Source organism: Drosophila subpulchrella, chromosome 2L, assembly GCF_014743375.2.
Source record: "Drosophila subpulchrella strain 33 F10 #4 breed RU33 chromosome 2L, RU_Dsub_v1.1 Primary Assembly, whole genome shotgun sequence".
Taxonomy (NCBI): Eukaryota; Metazoa; Arthropoda; class Insecta; order Diptera; family Drosophilidae; genus Drosophila; species Drosophila subpulchrella.
In genome coordinates this window covers 12,060,493-12,077,035 of record NC_050610.1, presented here as the reverse complement: position 1 = coordinate 12,077,035, position 16,543 = coordinate 12,060,493, and the positions used below count along the sequence as shown (strand labels likewise).

The 16,543-nt window shown below is 47.0% G+C and overlaps 6 protein-coding genes across 9 annotated transcripts; 3 read left to right on the top strand and 3 right to left on the bottom strand.

The window, feature by feature from the left end:
• The first annotated feature begins 2,829 nt into the window (after positions 1 to 2,829).
• LOC119546261 (homeobox protein 2-like) lies at positions 2,830 to 4,200 on the top strand. The gene has a single exon (XM_037852421.1). It carries the CDS (start codon positions 2,830 to 2,832, stop codon positions 4,198 to 4,200), a length of 1,371 nt encoding a protein of 456 aa, XP_037708349.1.
• Positions 4,201 to 8,155: 3,955 nt separating this feature from the next.
• Positions 8,156 to 9,682, top strand: LOC119546732. Of its 2 annotated transcripts, none has more exons than XM_037853224.1 (5): positions 8,156 to 8,336; positions 8,405 to 8,671; positions 8,739 to 9,139; positions 9,195 to 9,380; positions 9,441 to 9,682. In XM_037853224.1, exons 1-5 carry the CDS (start codon positions 8,244 to 8,246, stop codon positions 9,625 to 9,627), a joined length of 1,134 nt encoding a protein of 377 aa, XP_037709152.1. In that variant the 5' UTR covers positions 8,156 to 8,243; the 3' UTR covers positions 9,628 to 9,682. The 2 variants fall into 2 exon arrangements, with proteins under 2 accessions (XP_037709152.1, XP_037709151.1); XM_037853223.1 differs by having other exon boundaries at positions 8,156 to 8,342; positions 9,441 to 9,681.
• Positions 9,639 to 10,762, bottom strand: LOC119546733 (probable 39S ribosomal protein L24, mitochondrial). The gene is made up of 4 exons (XM_037853225.1): positions 10,598 to 10,762; positions 10,325 to 10,478; positions 9,872 to 10,261; positions 9,639 to 9,810 (listed from the first exon to the last, which is right to left on the bottom strand). The coding sequence occupies exons 1-4, from the start codon at positions 10,679 to 10,681 to the stop codon at positions 9,695 to 9,697; spliced, it is 744 nt and encodes a 247-aa protein (XP_037709153.1). The 5' UTR covers positions 10,682 to 10,762; the 3' UTR covers positions 9,639 to 9,694.
• A 374-nt stretch (positions 10,763 to 11,136) lies between these two features.
• On the top strand, positions 11,137 to 13,729 carry LOC119547726 (geranylgeranyl transferase type-1 subunit beta). Of its 2 annotated transcripts, XM_037854709.1 has the most exons (4): positions 11,137 to 11,239; positions 11,470 to 11,581; positions 11,643 to 11,793; positions 12,642 to 13,729. In XM_037854709.1, the coding sequence occupies exons 2-4, from the start codon at positions 11,472 to 11,474 to the stop codon at positions 13,569 to 13,571; spliced, it is 1,191 nt and encodes a 396-aa protein (XP_037710637.1). In that variant the 5' UTR covers positions 11,137 to 11,239; positions 11,470 to 11,471; the 3' UTR covers positions 13,572 to 13,729. The 2 variants fall into 2 exon arrangements, with proteins under 2 accessions (XP_037710637.1, XP_037710636.1); XM_037854708.1 differs by lacking the exon at positions 11,137 to 11,239 and having other exon boundaries at positions 11,289 to 11,581.
• Positions 13,682 to 15,257, bottom strand: LOC119547727 (F-box/LRR-repeat protein 15). 2 transcript variants are annotated; one of them, XM_037854712.1, is made up of 2 exons: positions 14,370 to 15,254; positions 13,682 to 14,040 (listed from the first exon to the last, which is right to left on the bottom strand). In XM_037854712.1, exons 1-2 carry the CDS (start codon positions 15,143 to 15,145, stop codon positions 13,875 to 13,877), a joined length of 942 nt encoding a protein of 313 aa, XP_037710640.1. In that variant the 5' UTR covers positions 15,146 to 15,254; the 3' UTR covers positions 13,682 to 13,874. The 2 variants fall into 2 exon arrangements, with proteins under 2 accessions (XP_037710640.1, XP_037710638.1); XM_037854710.1 differs by lacking the exon at positions 13,682 to 14,040 and adding an exon at positions 14,048 to 14,255 and having other exon boundaries at positions 14,370 to 15,257.
• A 294-nt stretch (positions 15,258 to 15,551) lies between these two features.
• Positions 15,552 to 16,331, bottom strand: LOC119547162 (serine protease 1-like). Its single transcript, XM_037853888.1, has one exon. It carries the CDS (start codon positions 16,326 to 16,328, stop codon positions 15,552 to 15,554), a length of 777 nt encoding a protein of 258 aa, XP_037709816.1. The 5' UTR covers positions 16,329 to 16,331.
• Positions 16,332 to 16,543: the final 212 nt, after the last annotated feature.

Here is a 16,543-nt window from a genome sequence, read left to right as displayed (position 1 = left end):
CTTTTTATTTGCAGTGGGCATTCTGCTCATACAGTTTGTAGAGGTTAAAGCAGATTTCGATTGGGGAGACCTTGGAGATGGTCCCGTCGAGGAAATAATTCCCGGAGATGGAGGTGATACAATCTGGAACCCCGAACCAATGGAGCCCTGTGAGTGTGGAGAAAATCCGACCACAACCGAAAGGCCAAGAAGAACCAAGCGTACCACTACCACTACCGAACGAACCACCCGCAGGCGAACCACCACTAGACCAACCACTAGACCAACCACCAGACGGACCAGCAAAAGGACCACAACAGAACCAACTACCACTCCGGACACAACAGATGAGCCTACAACGACCACGGGTGCATCGTGCACTTGCCCTGCAGTAACGAGCGGTTGTTCCGATCAAACTACTGCAAGTAGTCCCGATACATCCACCGACACATCTACTGACACATCCACATTGGCTACTACAGTGCCTACCACAGTGCCTACCACAGTGCCTACCACAGTGCCTACAACAGTGCCTACCACAGTACCTACCACAGTGCCTACCACATTGTCTACCACAGTGCCTACCACCGAGACTACAACCCCATTGTGTACTGATACTACCACACCAAGTAGAACCTCTACCGAGGTTACTTCTACCCCAATTCCTCCCTGCACATGTCGGCGAGAAACCACAACAACGTCGACAACCACTTCTACCATACCGACAACTACTTCCACAAGTGCTCCTCCTACTTCTACCCCAAGATGCCCAGTAACAACATCCACAAGTGCTCCAACCACTTCCACTGCGACAACAACTTCGACAAGTGCTCCGATTAGTTCCACCCCACGATGCCCAATAACAACTTCCACAAGTGCTCCAACCACTTCCACTGCGACAATAACTTCCAAAAGTACGTCTACTACTTCTACCCCAAGATGCCCAGTAACAACGTCCACAAGTGCTCCGACCACTACCACTGCGTCTACAGTTTCCACAAGTACTCCTACTACTTCCACCCCACGATGCCCAGTATCAACGTCAACAATTGCTCCAACCACTTCCACTACGACAACATCTTCCACAAGTGTTCCTACTACATCTACCCCAAGATGCCCAGTAACAACTTCCACAATTCCTTCAACCACTTCCACTGCGACAACATCTTCCACAAGTAGTCCTGCGACTACCACCCCACGATGCCCAGTATCTACGTCAACAATTGCTCAAACCACTTTCACTGCGACAACAACTTCCACAAGTATTCCTACTACATCTACCCCAAGATGCCCAGTAACAACTTCAACAATTCCTTCAACCACTTCCACTGCGACAACATCTACAACAAGTACTCCAACTATTTCTACCCCAAGATGCCCAGTAACAACGTCCACAAGTGCTCCGACCACTACCACTGCGTCTACAGTTTCCACAAGTACTCCTACTACTTCCACCCCACGATGCCCAGTATCGACGACAACAATTGCTCCAACCACTTCCACTACGACAACAACTTCCACAAGTGTTCCTACTACATCTACCCCAAGATGCCCAGTAACAACTTCCACAATTCCTTCAACCACTTCCACTGCGGCAACATCTTCGACAAGTTCTCCTACTACTTCTACCCCAAGATGCCCAGTTACAACGCCCACAAGTGCTCCAACCACTTCCACTGCGACAACAACTGCCACAAGTACTCCCACTACTTCTACCCCAAGATGCCCAGTAACAACTTCCACTATTCCTTCAACCACTTCCACTGCGACCACAGCTTCGACAAGTGTTCCAACTACTTCTACACCAAGATGCCCAATAACAACGTCCACAAGTGCTCTAACCACTACCACTGCGACAACAACTTCCACAAATAGTCCTGCGACTTCCACCCCACGATGCCCAGTATCGACGTCAACAATTGCTTCAACCACTTCCACTACGACAACTTCCACAAGTGTTCCTACTACATCTACCCCAAGATGCCCAGTAACAACTTCCACAATTCCTCCAACCACTTCCACGGCGACAACATCTTCCACAAGTACTCCTACTACATCCACCCCACGATGCCCAGTATCAACGTCAACAATTGCTCCAACCACTTCCACTGCGACAACAACTTCCACAAGTGTTCCTACTACATCTACCCCAAGATGCCCAGTAACAACTTCCACAATTCCTCCAACCACTTCCACGGCGACAACATCTTCCACAAGTACTCCTACTACTTCCACCCCACGATGCCCAGTATCAACGTCAACAATTGCTCCAACCACTTCCACTGCGACAACAACTGCCACAAGTACTCTTACTACTTCTACCCCAGGATGCCCAGTACCAACTTCCACAATTCCTCCAACCACTTCCACTGCGACCACAGCTTCGACAAGTGTTCCAACTACTTCTACACCAAGATGCCCAATAACAACGTCCACAATTGCTCCAACCACTACCACTGCGACAACAGCTTCCACAAGTAGTCCTGCGACTTCCACCCCACGATGCCCAGTTTCTACGTCAACAATTGCTCCAACCACTTCCACTGCGACATCAACTTCCACAAGTGTTCCTACTACATCTACCCCAAGATGCCCAGTACCAACTTCCACAATTCCTCCAACCACTTCCACTGCGACCACAGCTTCGACAAGTGTTCCAACTACTTCTACACCAAGATGCCCAATAACAACGTCCACAATTGCTCTAACCACTACCACTGCGACAACAACTTCCACAAATAGTCCTGCGACTTCCACCCCACGATGCCCAGTTTCTACGTCAACAATTGCTCCAACCACTTCCACTGCGACAACAACTTCCACAAGTAGTCCTGCGACTTCCACCCCACGATGCCCAGTTTCTCCGTCAACAATTGCTCCAACCACTTCCACTGCGACAACAACTTCCACAAGTGTTCCTACTACATCTACCCCAAGATGCCCAGTAACAACTTCCACAATTCCTCCAACCACTTCCACGGCGACAACATCTTCCACAAGTACTCCTACTACTTCCACCCCACGATGCCCAGTATCAACGTCAACAATTGCTCCAACCACTTCCACTGCGACAACAACTGCCACAAGTACTCCTACTACTTCCACCCCTCGATGCCCAGTATCGACGTCAACAATTGCTCCAACCACTTCCACTACAACAACAACTTCCACAAGTGCTCCTACTACATCTACCCAAAGATGCCCAGTAACAACTTCCACAATTCCTTCAACCACTTCCACTGCGACAACATCTACCACAAGTACTCCAACTACTTCTACCCCAAGATGCCCAGTTACAACGCCCACAAGTGCTCCAACCACTTCCACTGCGACAACAACTGCCACAAGTACTCCTACTACTTCCACCCCTCGATGCCCAGTATCGACGTCAACAATTGCTCCAACCACTTCCACTACGACAACAACTTCCACAAGTGTTCCTACTACATCTACCCAAAGATGCCCAGTAACAACTTCCACAATTGCTTCAACCACTTCCACTGCGACAACATCTACCACAAGTACTCCAACTACTTCTACCCCAAGATGCCCAGTTACAACGCCCACAAGTGCTCCAACCACTTCCACTGCGACAACAACTGCCACAAGTACTCCTACTACTTCCACCCCTCGATGCCCAGTATCGACGTCAACAATTGCTCCAACCACTTCCACTACAACAACAACTTCCACAAGTGTTCCTACTACATCTACCCAAAGATGCCCAGTAACAACTTCCACAATTGCTTCAACCACTTCCACTGCGACAACATCTACCACAAGTACTCCAACTACTTCTACCCCAAGATGCCCAGTTACAACGCCCACAAGTGCTCCAACCACTTCCACTGCGACAACAACTGTCACAAGTACTCCTACTACTTCTACCCCAAGATGCCCTGTTACAACGCCCACAAGTGCTCCGACCACTACCACTGCGTCTACAACTTCCACAAGTACTCCTACTACTTCCACCCCACGATGCCCAGTATCGACGTCAACAATTGCTCCAACCACTTCCACTACGACTACAACTTCCACAAGTGTTCCTACTACATCTACCCAAAGATGCCCAGTAACAACTTCCACAATTGCTTCAACCACTACCACTGCGACAACATCTACCACAAGTACTCCAACTACTTCTACCGCAAGATGCCCAGTTACAACGTCCACAAGTGCTCCAACCACTACCACTGCGACAACAACTTCCACAAGTAGTCCTGCGACTTCCACCCCACGATGCCCAGTATCAACGTCAACAATTGCTCCATCCACTTCCACTGAGACAACAACATCTCCTTCTCCAACAACCCAGAGCTTGTCCACTACAACACCAGCGATCACTATTCCCACGACAACAAGCACAACAGTTCGTCCGTTAACCACGACGCGTCGTCCTTGTCCTTGCCGGCCACTACCTCCCAGTCAGATTCCGCCGTGGTCTTGGTGGTATCCTTACCCAACTTACCCCAATCCCGCGTGGCCCTGGCAGCCAAACCCAGTTATCCCGCAGTGGCCGCAGTTCCCAGGACTTCCAAATCCTCAGTGGCCGCAGTTCCCAGGATTTCCGAATCCTCAGTGGCCGCAGTTCCCAGGAGGTCCAAATCCTCAGTGGCCGCAGCCACCAAGGCCAGGTAATCAGCTGCCCCAGCCATCTCCTCAGTGGCCCTGGCCTTGGCCAAGACCACCAGTAGTGATTCCTGAATCCAACGACTGTGAAAACATATGCGAAAACCTATTAAAGGGAGTAAAGTATCAGGAGGATCTCATCAGAAGGTGTTTGTGTCCGCGTCCATAAATCTTCAAGAAAAATATAAAATAATTTAATTTAGGTACGAAATTGTTAAACTGTTTTTTTATTTAAATAAAATGTATAATATTAAAAAAAAGTTTTGTTTAAATGTTTAAGGCTTAAAACTTAAGAAAGGTATCTAGACGGGTTTTTTGGACCTGCAACCAAAATATATTTTTAGAAAAATGTTACTTAGTTAGATCTGATTTTAATCATGGCAATTTAGAAAAAATATAAGTATGAATTGACATTTAATTGATAGTCACACTTGTTCTTTCTGTGTAGTCATAGTGAAACTGTAAGCTTAAAATATCCAAAAGTAAACAATACAAACATTGTTACCAAGTGTTTAAACATGCAAATATGAATATAATTTAAACAAGATTTTAATATTTACATTTTTATATAAATTAACTGAATTAAGACGTGTGGGATATTTGTACAGACAGAAATGTATGACACCTTTGCTATAAAAATGGGTCAATGTGCCTTTGCTACCGGATCCTGCAACAATATTGGACAAGCTTAGCCCTTCTTTTTTGAGTTCCAGAATGGCGCAGGCGCCTATATGGTCTTCTAGATTCTCTTGTTTTGTTCGACTCGTTCGCACACCCACAAAAGCTTGGGCGCCATCCATCAACAAGTTTTCAAATTGCAGTCCTCCCCCTTTATCGACACTTGACTAGGTTATTACTTATTTAAACGCAATGATTTGACCCATTATATTCTAGCGCCATCGCGTTTGGTTGCACTCCATTGCTCATGCGACATGTGGTCGGTCGCACTTTATATTTGTTTTCTAAGCGATTGCTCAAGAGCCAATATAAGTTGGACCCCACAATTGGGACAGGTTTAACGACCAATTGTCATGGGGATTACGGAACTCATTCCACTTTGAATTGGCATAAAATATTAGTTCGGTGATGAGCACAAGTAGATTGAGGTGTGGAAAATGTTTCGATTTTATATACAGTGGTCGGCATAAGTATTTTGACAAAATAAAAGTTAAGTATACTCATAACTTGAATTTACTTCTTGTAAACTATAGGCATCAATGGAAAGGTAATTTCAATGCCGTTTGAATGATACAATACATTTCTTTACCCATTCAGTACTTATTGAAAAGGACGAATTTGTGTAAATCAACTTTGAAATTTAAAAAAAAAACTTTTTTCCTCGTCTTGAAAACTTAAATTTTTTGATGCAAAAAGTTTCTTCAAACAAAAATAATAGTAACTGCAAAAAGAATTTTTCAAATATCATTTTGCTTATATTTTTTATGATTTTTTGAAAGTGACAATGTCGGAAAAAATTTGTATGAAAAAGACAAAAATATGGCTCAAATGCCTGTTTTTAAGCATTTTCAAAAATTCATAAAAAATATAAGAAAAATGATTTTTGAAAAATTCTTTTTGCAGTTACTATTGTTTTTGTTTGAAGAAACTTTTTGCATCAAAAAATTTAAGTTTTCAAGACGAGGAAAAAAGTTTTTTTTTTTAATTTCAAAGTTGATTTACACAAATTCGTCCTTTTCAATAAGTACTGAATGGGTAAAGAAATGTATTGTATCATTCAAACGGCATTGAAATTACCTTTCCATTGATGCCTATAGTTTACAAGAAGTAAATTCAAGTTATGAGTATACTTAACTTTTATTTTGTCAAAATACTTATGCCGACCACTGTATTTGAATTCTAAAGCACCTCCCAAAATGTTCCTCTTAAAAAATTACAGTGAAATTATTAAGCATACTACATGTTCATTGATTTTAAATATATAATATATAACATAAACAATAAAAAACAAGGAAGAACGCTATAGTCGAGTACCTCGACTATCAGATACCCGTTACTCAGCTAAAAGGACCAAAGGAAAATGGAGATATGGAGCAAAGCGAGGTTGAAATGCGCCACCTACCGGCGGTAGACAGATTTAAGCGTTGTGGGCGTTAGAGTGGGCGTGGCAAAGTTTTTTTTGGATCAATCGATAGGTATTGACAAGACCAATACATTTCAGTTAAAATTTTTTATCTAGCATGAATATTGTGGGCGCCACAGGCTTGGGCGGTTTGTGGGCGTTAGAGTGGGCGTGGCATATTCGCGTGACAAACTTGCGCTGCGCTCAAGCCTACGGAATCTAAATCTGAAATCCCATTTCTCCATCTTTGATATTTTCCGAGATATCTGCGTTCATATTTACGATTTTTTGAAGTTTGTGGGCGGTTTGTGGGCGTTCAAGTGGGCGTGGCAAACTTTTTTTTGGGTCAATCGTTAGGTATTGATCAGAACAATACATTTCAGTTAAAATTTTTATTCTAGCATGAAAACTGTAGGAGCCTCAGTTTTGGGCGGTTTGTGGGCGTTAGAGTGGGCGTGGCACTCTGCTGAAACAAACTTGCGCTGCGTAAGAAGCTCAGGAATCTGCACGCCTAATCTCAATAGCCTAGCTCTTATAGTTTCCAAGATCTCAGCGTTCATCCGGACGGACAGACAGACGGACAGACGGACATGGCTAGATCGACTCGGCTAGTGATCCTGATCAAGAATATATATACTTTATGGGGTCGGAAACGCTTCCTTCTGCCTGTTACATACTTTTCGACGAATCTAGTATACCCTCTTACTCTACGAGTAACGGGTATAAATACATTTTACAGGGTATTTCAAGCCCACTACTCTTTATCGACCCAGTCAACCCATAATTTGCTGGTAATTTATCAAAATCTAGATTATTATCCAGCTGATGGATTATGTTTCGGGTCGATTAGTACCCAATTTCAAGGGGGACTATTAAAGTTCGTCCTTCGTTCAGGTGAGCTTGCACATTTCTTACACAATGAGCAGATGTTAATGGCTGCCTTTCTCTTTTTGTTTTTTTTTGTTGCTAACTTGTTAATACAAATATACGGTGTGCCAATTCAGAAATCCAACAAAGTATAGTGGACATACTAACAAAAACAGCTAGCAAGGCAAATAACCAGTTGTTTACACAAAGAAGGCCCTTTGAGTGGACCTTGGAAATAAAAAAGTTCTACATATAGTACATATGTTTAAAATGAAGATCATAATTAACATATTTTAGACGCCCAACCAAATGTATTTCTGTATATGAATAAAAAGTGATTTAAAAATATATTTTATATACCTTTGAAATACATGGCGTTTGCTTAATTTGAGCAAGAAAAGTCCACTCTAAAGGACACACACACGTGGTAACAAAGGGGGATATCGCTTACCCCAACCCACAACCCCCAAAATGGGTCGGGGGTGGATTTAGTTTGGCCCTGCTCACTGGCTAGCGCGCAAAAAATAATTTTGTTATTGTGTTTTCCCTCATAAGTGGACATGACTGACCCAACGAAAGCTCATTCAGCGCTGGACAGGCGAGCTGAAAAGGTTCAAGGCGGAAGATGTCAACGCCGGCAGAGCGGGCGAACTTCGTGCAGCACTTCGGACAGACAACCTGAGCGATGGGCTGCGGCTCCTCCATGGATACGCAGACGAATCCTGTCGTCACGGAGGTCAGCTCGGAAATGCAACCTCGCCAGAATGGCGCCGCCGGAGTAATGGTAGTTGTGCCAGTCCCTTCACCTCCTTTCTTAATCAATACCCCCTTCCATTTCGTCATCAGAATATTGTCGAGCAGTATGTACGCCTGGACGAACAGATCAGCAAGCTGGAGGGCACCTGTCCTGGTCCGCGAATGGCCACCGCCGAGGCTTGGGTGGAGCATCTGCAGAGCAAGCACGAGGCGATGCTGGGACTCGAGGGCATGGGAGTGGCTCCTTTGCGGGAGAGGGAACAGGAAACGGAGGAGGCCCTGCCCCTACCAGGTTACACGATGGGCCGGCAGGGCGACCCAATTGTGGCCAACACGCCCACAAAGGACTTGGCCCAGGTAAATGACCTACCATTTACAAGTGTGATGAAGTTTCCTTTAGTATATTATTAACTTCCGTTTTTAGCTCGCCTACAACCTGGGCGTAATTGGCGATGCCCGCAAGGCTTCCATGCACGAGGACTTCTTTGCCAACCTGAGTGAGTCCGCTTTGTATTTGCTCAGCATTCGTTTCTACGGAGAGCTGCTGGAACACACCAAGGTTCGTCTGAAGACCCTCGTTGAAAGCTATGCAGAGTTGAACGAGCTGTACGTGAAGCAAGATGGGATTATAGCGTACATAAGTGGGGGAACGTACATGACCCGGCTGGAGGAGAGAATAGATGAGCAGCTGGAGGCGGCCAGAGATACAAGAGATAAGCTGGGAAGCGCCCTGGAGCAGTGGCGTATCTGCGGATTATTGCTTAGAGCAGCTGCCAATTCCTCCACGCAGGCATTGAAGCAGTGGCGACAGCTTGGCAGGATGATGTGAGTAACAAACAGTGAACAATGTAGCATAGGTTGATATGTAATTCTGTTATAGAGATCCCAAACAGAAGCTGCAGTGGGCCTTAGACTGCCGAAGTCTGCTACATGCATCCATGGTTTCACTGGAAGCGGCTCACATGGCTCTGCCGCACGTGGAACTGAAGTACATGAGTCATCGGCAAGTCCTAGCCGTCAAGCACTGTAATACCTACCTAATCACGGACATAGCCAACAAGGCGAGGTAAGTAAATTTATCATTATTCTCGAGAAACTTCTCCAATGCCAGACAAATCCTTTTAAGGTACGAGCACACCAGTCGCGTCTTCACCAGCTACGAATCGAACATGTCCAAGACTTGCACTTGGCTCTACGAGACCTTCAACAACACTCTGCGCCCCGACTTCGATAAAGCGGAGGATACCGTGTGCAAGCTGTCCAAGACGCTACGGGATCATCGGGAGGAGGTCTTTGGCACAGTACAAAAATGACAAGGAACTAATTTGCTCATTATTCTGGGTTTTTTGTACATTACTTTAATAAACAGTAGGCATAACGTTAGTACCAATAACTCTTAGCTGGCGTTCGTTCTTCCTTAATGCCCATTTCCTCCATGATGTCCATCTCGAAGGTGGATAGCTTGGGCTGGAAGGTGATCTCGCCCACAACAGCGCCTGAAATGGATGGCAAGGATGGTTAAACTTCGAAGATTAATGATATTCAGTGAAGGCATACCTGGTGTATCCTTCTCCCTTTCGATATAGGCATTGGGGGTCTTGTAATCGTGCGTCTGGTTGTTTGTCTCCGGAACGGGTATGATTCGGCCCGATCGCAGGGAAACGCGCACTTTCTCTCCCTCCTCCGTGAAGCGCCACTCAAAGTCTGTGCCCTGCAGATCCGAGGGATCCACCAGACGGATGTCCTTGGTAACATGCAGTGGTGCCTCGGACTTGATTATGATGCCGGGGAACTCCTTCTCGCCGCCCACCTTGCGGTAGTGCCAGTTGAGTCCCTCCACAATGACCCAGTTGCGCTCGGGGATCACCTGGGTGACGATGCCCTGCTTTCCCTTGTCCTTGCCCACCAGCACTTCGATGCGATCGCCGCGGAAGAAGCTCCAGTCCTCTGGAAGGATAATTAAAATGGTTTAAGAAAGATAAAACAGATACTTGTATATCATCTCCTCACCAATTGGTTCCACCAGCACATGGCGACGCACTGATCCGGGCATATTCTGTTGACGGAAGTGTCCTGTCCATGAGCGATTTGTGGTGTAGCGGAATCGCTTGCGCTCCACTGTGCGGGGCAAATAGTTAATTTCCTTTGGCGTTTGCCAGTACACCTGTTTGAAATTAATAATAATTAAGGTTTATTTATGCAGATACATTTTTCATGAAGTACATGTATCTGTTACGTGAGCCGCGTTGTAAAAGTTCAATGAAAAAGGCATTTTCCTGTTACCTGCTTTTTGCTGCGTTCGATGTATTCCTTGGGCAAATTGGAGAAGTTCTTCAATTTGCTGGCCAAATATTGTGTTATACGCATTTTGTAAGCTTAATTCAACAATTATCAAAAAATAAGAAACTAAATGCGGCTTGCAATCAGCTGTTTGCACCTGAAGAAGAGCCAGTCACAGCGAAACGTAGCTACATTACTTGTGTTAACTGTTTATGCGGTGGTAAGCAACATGAACTAACATATTTATTTATTTATTTGACTTAAGCTTAAAATCTACTACTAAACTAATGATAATAAAATACGATGGCGTTACTGTTGCTATTAATTAAATGGTACAATTAATAAATATTGACGTTAAAGTAAAATAACAATCAAAATGTGCTACATTATTTTTATCAAAACTTATGGTATTTTTAAGTTCTCTCAACATTAAAGGAAACTGATTAATATTTCGTTAATATTATTTAATAATAATATTCATACTGATTAATAAATTCGCGAACAGCCAAGTGACCATCGTGTAAACTCCGTTCGTCGTAACTGTCAAATCCGCAAAGAAGAAGCAGCTGTTATTTGTGCTGCTCTTGGGTTTTTTATCGCTCGGCCCTAAATTGCAATGCAAACCGGCTTATTATAAACAAAAAGGTAAACGCTAGACTATATAAATGTGGGCACGTGCGGGTGCAGCTCCATTGAAAGACGCGGTCGCGTACGGAGACGTCTGTCCTGAGCAGCACCATCCATCCACCCGAAAAGGGGCCTCTCAGCGCTTAGTCACATAGTCACTTCCATATCGCGGCACTCACACCCTGATAGCCCAGTTCCTGCCCAGCCATAAGTTCTTAGAATAACAAGCAATATGTCTCACCACATAGATATGGAAGACCACGCCGATCCGGAGCCTGTGCTGCTCTCCAAGCACGCCAAGAACCTGCTGCGGTTCCTCAATCTCCTGCCTGCTCGCATGGCCTCGCATGATAACACCAGGTAGGTGGATCCCCACATTATCCTTTCCATCTGGTTACCTTACATATCTTCTATCCCCCAGGAGCACCATTGTATTCTTCGCCGTCTGCGGTCTGGATGTACTGAACTCCCTGCACCTGGTGCCCCCACAATTGCGGCAGGACATCATTGACTGGATCTACGGAGGATTGGTGGTGCCACGCGACAACGAGAAGAACTGCGGCGGCTTCATGGTGAGCATAAATTCGCGTCTGTCAGGTGAACAAACAGCGAGTCGACAAGCCAAACAGAACCGCCTTCCACTCCCACATCCACTCGCATTCGAATTCCTTATCTCCATACGTGGCCAGGCAGCAGACACTGCGGCAGACCTTGTCGCATCCCCACATATTTGTTGTTTATCCAGCCAGTTGATATGGGAGCACTCGTATTTTCTTCTCTGAAAACCTTTCACGATGTTTATACTCGGAAGCAAGCACATTACTCAAAACATTTCATCATAAATAACGAAGAAATTCGTATGTTAGGATCAAGAACCCATTTAAACTCTATTTACGGCGCCACGTTTAATCCCCATCACACCATATAAATCTACCTGCTTGCACATACAATAGCTGTTGAATTAATAGCACCACATATGCCAGTTATAATTTAGAAGAATTATTAAGTGCAGTTTAATTACTCATGTTTAAATATATGTATTTTATTAGAGGTCAGCCACCCCTATTATCAAGACTAAACATATAATTATTCATGTCATGGGATTTTTTGAATTTAAAAACAACTGATTCAAAGTCACAATGTAAATTATATTGCAGAAAAATATTTTTACCTCACTTATTAATTACAAAGTCAACTCATCTGCTTCCCAGTAAAAGCCAATTCACTATTATTACGACCTCTACTGTTCAAATATGCATAATTGTAGGGGAGACCTCCATTTGCGCAGCAGCTCGATTACCAAGAAACAAACCCCACCCCACCGCCACCTTGGTTTTATCGCGCCACGCTTTATCAGCGAAGCTAGCAACATGCAAAACCACTTTCAGATAGATAGATCAATTAATTGGGCTCTTTGCAGGGCTGCCGCGCCATGGTGCCGAAAAGCGAGGACGCCGAAATCTTGGAGTGCATGCGGAAGTACCAGTGGGGCCACCTGGCCATGACGTATACGAGTCTCGCAGTGCTGGTCACCCTGGGCGATGATCTATCCCGCCTGGATCGCAAGAGCATTGTGGACGGAGTGGCTGCCGTGCAGAAGGCGGAGGGCAGCTTCAGCGCCTGCATCGATGGCAGCGAGGATGATATGCGTTTCGTGTACTGCGCCGCCACCATCTGCTACATGCTGGACTATTGGGGCGATGTGAACAAGGAGGCCATGTTTCAGTTCATCACCCGGAGCCTGCGGTACGATTACGGTTTCAGCCAGGAGCTGGAGGGCGAGGCCCATGGCGGCACCACATTTTGTGCCTTGGCCGCACTGCATCTCAGTGGTCAGTTACATCGTCTGGATGCCGCAACGGTGGAGCGTATGAAGCGATGGCTTATCTTCCGGCAGATGGATGGATTCCAGGGACGCCCAAATAAGCCAGTGGACACTTGTTACTCCTTTTGGATTGGTGCTTCGCTCTGCATACTGGACAGCTTCGAGCTAACCGACTACGCCAAGAACCGGGAATTCATCTTAAGCACGCAGGATAAGCTGATTGGCGGCTTTGCCAAGTGGCCGCAGGCCACTCCAGATCCATTTCACACTTACCTAGGCCTCTGCGGTCTGGCCTTCACCGGTGAACCCGGTCTGAGTGCCGTGAATCCCAGTCTAAACATGTCCATGGCCGCCTACGCTCACCTGCAGCACCTGCACGAGCAGTGGCGATCTGAAGATGGTCGCGGCGATGCAGACCTAGGTCTGAGCTCCGCCGCCAAGCAGCAACTGCAGCTAACGAAAGGTGGCGAGGAGAAAGCCACCACAACGACTACCTCTAACTCGCCATTGATTCCGGCACAATGATGGGAATAAGCACAAAGTCCATGGGGAATGTTAAAGCACACTATTGTATTTATATTGGTCGCATTTTAGCCACGCTTTTTTACCTGTATTTTAATGCAAAAAGCTCGAGCTTTTGGAGGAGAGATGAATAAGTAAATATGTTTATTGTACAGCCTAAATTAATGTTAACAATGTGTAAGATTAAGCTTAAAGGTAAATTAAAGCGTCCCATGCTGAGGCATGTATTTACAGCAAAAACATTTTGGATAGCCTCGAAAGCCTCCTTGGTACATTGAGTTTATTGGTCCGGAATCGGGGTTAATCTCACACCTGCAGGAACAGGCGGTGGTGGTGCAAGCTAGGCATGTAGCCCATGCCGGGCCGATCGATGTGCACACGTCCACGGAGTGGGGCAAGCACTCGTTCAGTGACCAGTGGGCAGCGCTGCACCATTAAAGACTGCAGCAGCGGGCAACTCTGGGTGAGGGCGCTGCGGAAGAAGAGGGAAAACGAAGTGGAGGCTAGTAAACAAGAAAGTCGCTGGGATAGAAGTCGTTCAGGTTGTACGCGTTGTGTCCCACGTCCTGTTGCGGCCTATCGATGAATAGACGCCGCTGACGAAGCGGCGCCAAGGAGCGCTCCGTAACCCGCGGACAGCGGCGGATGAGCAAGGTCCGGAGGCGCGGACAGTGCACTGACAAAGCGCTGAAAGATACGCAGATGCGGATGCAGATGCAGATTGGTTTCCCCAGAAACACACAGACACAAGGCACTCACAGGATTACAGACAACATGACAATAGGGTCAGGATTTACTTACTGCACTCCATAGTCGGAGATGGCTGGACAGCCGATCAGGTTGATGTGCTCCAGCTCGCGGCAATAGTTTCCAATCTGGATGAGTACTTGGTCGGTAACACTGGGCGTATTTGCGAGCGAAAGAACGGTGAGCTTGTTCAGCTTCCGGAAAAAGATAATCAGGCAGCGCTCTCCAATAGCGCCACAGTACGAGATGTCGAACTCCACCAGCTTGCTCTGGTGCAGCGTCAGAGCGTCCACGGCTCCAGTGGTGAGCCACTGGCACTTGGACAGCTTTAGGACGCGCAGACCCTTGCACTCCACGATGATCGGCTGCAGCGAAAGGGCCGTGATATTGACGCACTCGTTCAGGTTGACGGCCCACAGGCGTTTCTTGTTGTTGGCCAGCAGAGGCAGCAGCAGCTCATCCGTCAGCCATCGGCAGCAGGCCAGGTGGAGCACCTCCAGCCGTCGGCAGCACCGGGCGAGCACTCGAAAGCCCACATCAATATTGCTTGTGTTGTTCCCGGAGAGATGGAGCTCCTGCCTTTTTTCCAAAGCTGCCTCCACGAAGCGTTGCGCGGTACGCGAGCAGCAGCGCAGGTTGAAGAGATCCTTGAGCGACAGGTAAACGGCCACCTGGGGGATAAGCACGTCGTCCCAGCAGACATCGAACAGAGACTTCGGAGCCGGAGTGGTCGAGCTAAAAAGTGGCCTTGGGCTGGGTGTTCGCGGTGGGGGGCCACCGCTGGCCATGGCCGCCAGGTGGGCCTCCTCCTCGGGATGCAGAGTGCACATGCTGCCGCCTCCGGTTACGTGATCTGCCCACCAACGGAGCACTCCAACGCAATCCTCAGGTGCTCGGCGAGAACGCAGTTGTGTTGTTTACTAGCAAGCAATCAGCTGTGCTTTCGCCATTCACACAAAACAGAGCGCCTAGTTTTGTAGAGTGGCCCTTCTTATCTTAGTATTTTACTCGTCTACGGTATTTCTATTAGTATTTTTCATGTGTGTAGAAGTTATGTAGAAATGCTTTTAAATTTACATTTTAACGGTTAGGTGACCCCGAGTTTGTCGTTAGTTAGGCTTTTCTGGTCTGATTGCTTCCATTAATCTTGAAAACCATTTTACAATTTTAAAATAAATGATCGTAACATGGTCTTATAAAAGTATGCTTTTTAAATGATCGATTTATTTAAGAACTTTAGTAAGAGATGCCAGTGTGGTCGCGGATCCAGTCCAGGTGGTAGGTGACGCGCTGGAATCCAGCGGGAGCACCCGACTGGCAGCCGCTGGTGGAGACGAAGTTGCTGACTCCCACCAGCTTGTTGCCGTCGTGTGTGACCAGGGGACCGCCGGAGTCTCCTCCGCAGATGGACTTGCCGTCGACGGAGCGGGTGCAGATGGTGTTGTCGCCCACGCTGCCGTAGGTCCAGTTGCACTCGTCGTTGTGAACGATCTGGATGTCGACGCACTGCAGCCAGTCGGGAAAGGGGCTGCCGTCGTAGGTGCCGCCCCAACCGCAGGCCACGGCCCACCACTCGTTGTAATCGTTGTAGCGGTCGTTGTAGCTGGGCAGCTCCACCTTGTTGACCATGTGCCAGAAGTCCACGTGGGGGATGCGGATCAGGGCGATGTCGGCGTTGGAGTGCTTGATGAAGTCGCCGTTTCCGACGGTGTGGGTGTACTGGGCGTTGGTGCGCCAGGTGGCTCCGAAGTAGACGATCACGGAGGCAGCATCTCCGATGCAGTGCTCGGCGGTCAGGACCCAGGTGTTGCCGATGATCGAGCCACCGCACCACCAGCCTCCGCTGAAGCCAAGACCCACGGTGTAGGGAGCCTTGCCCTCGGGGGCGGCGTAGCCGTTGGTGATACGGCCCTCCATCTTGGTGGCCTTGGGCAGGTCCTTCACGAAGACCTTCTCTTCGAAGGCGACGGCCGAAGCCACGGCTAGAGCCAGAATAGCTAGAAACACCTTCATGTCGATGATGATACTGGCTTCTGCTCCCAAGGGGCAGTCTTTTATACTGCTATACAGAACTCAGTTCCATCTATCCGTACCTCCAACTTGAAGGGGCTTGTAAATATTCCTCGAAATTCCCAAACACGATGTCTTCGATAAGAGCGGAAAGCCACTTCATTCAGCTTTCTTTAGCGGAAGAACTTTAAATCAATATGGCTTTGTGTGGGGTAATA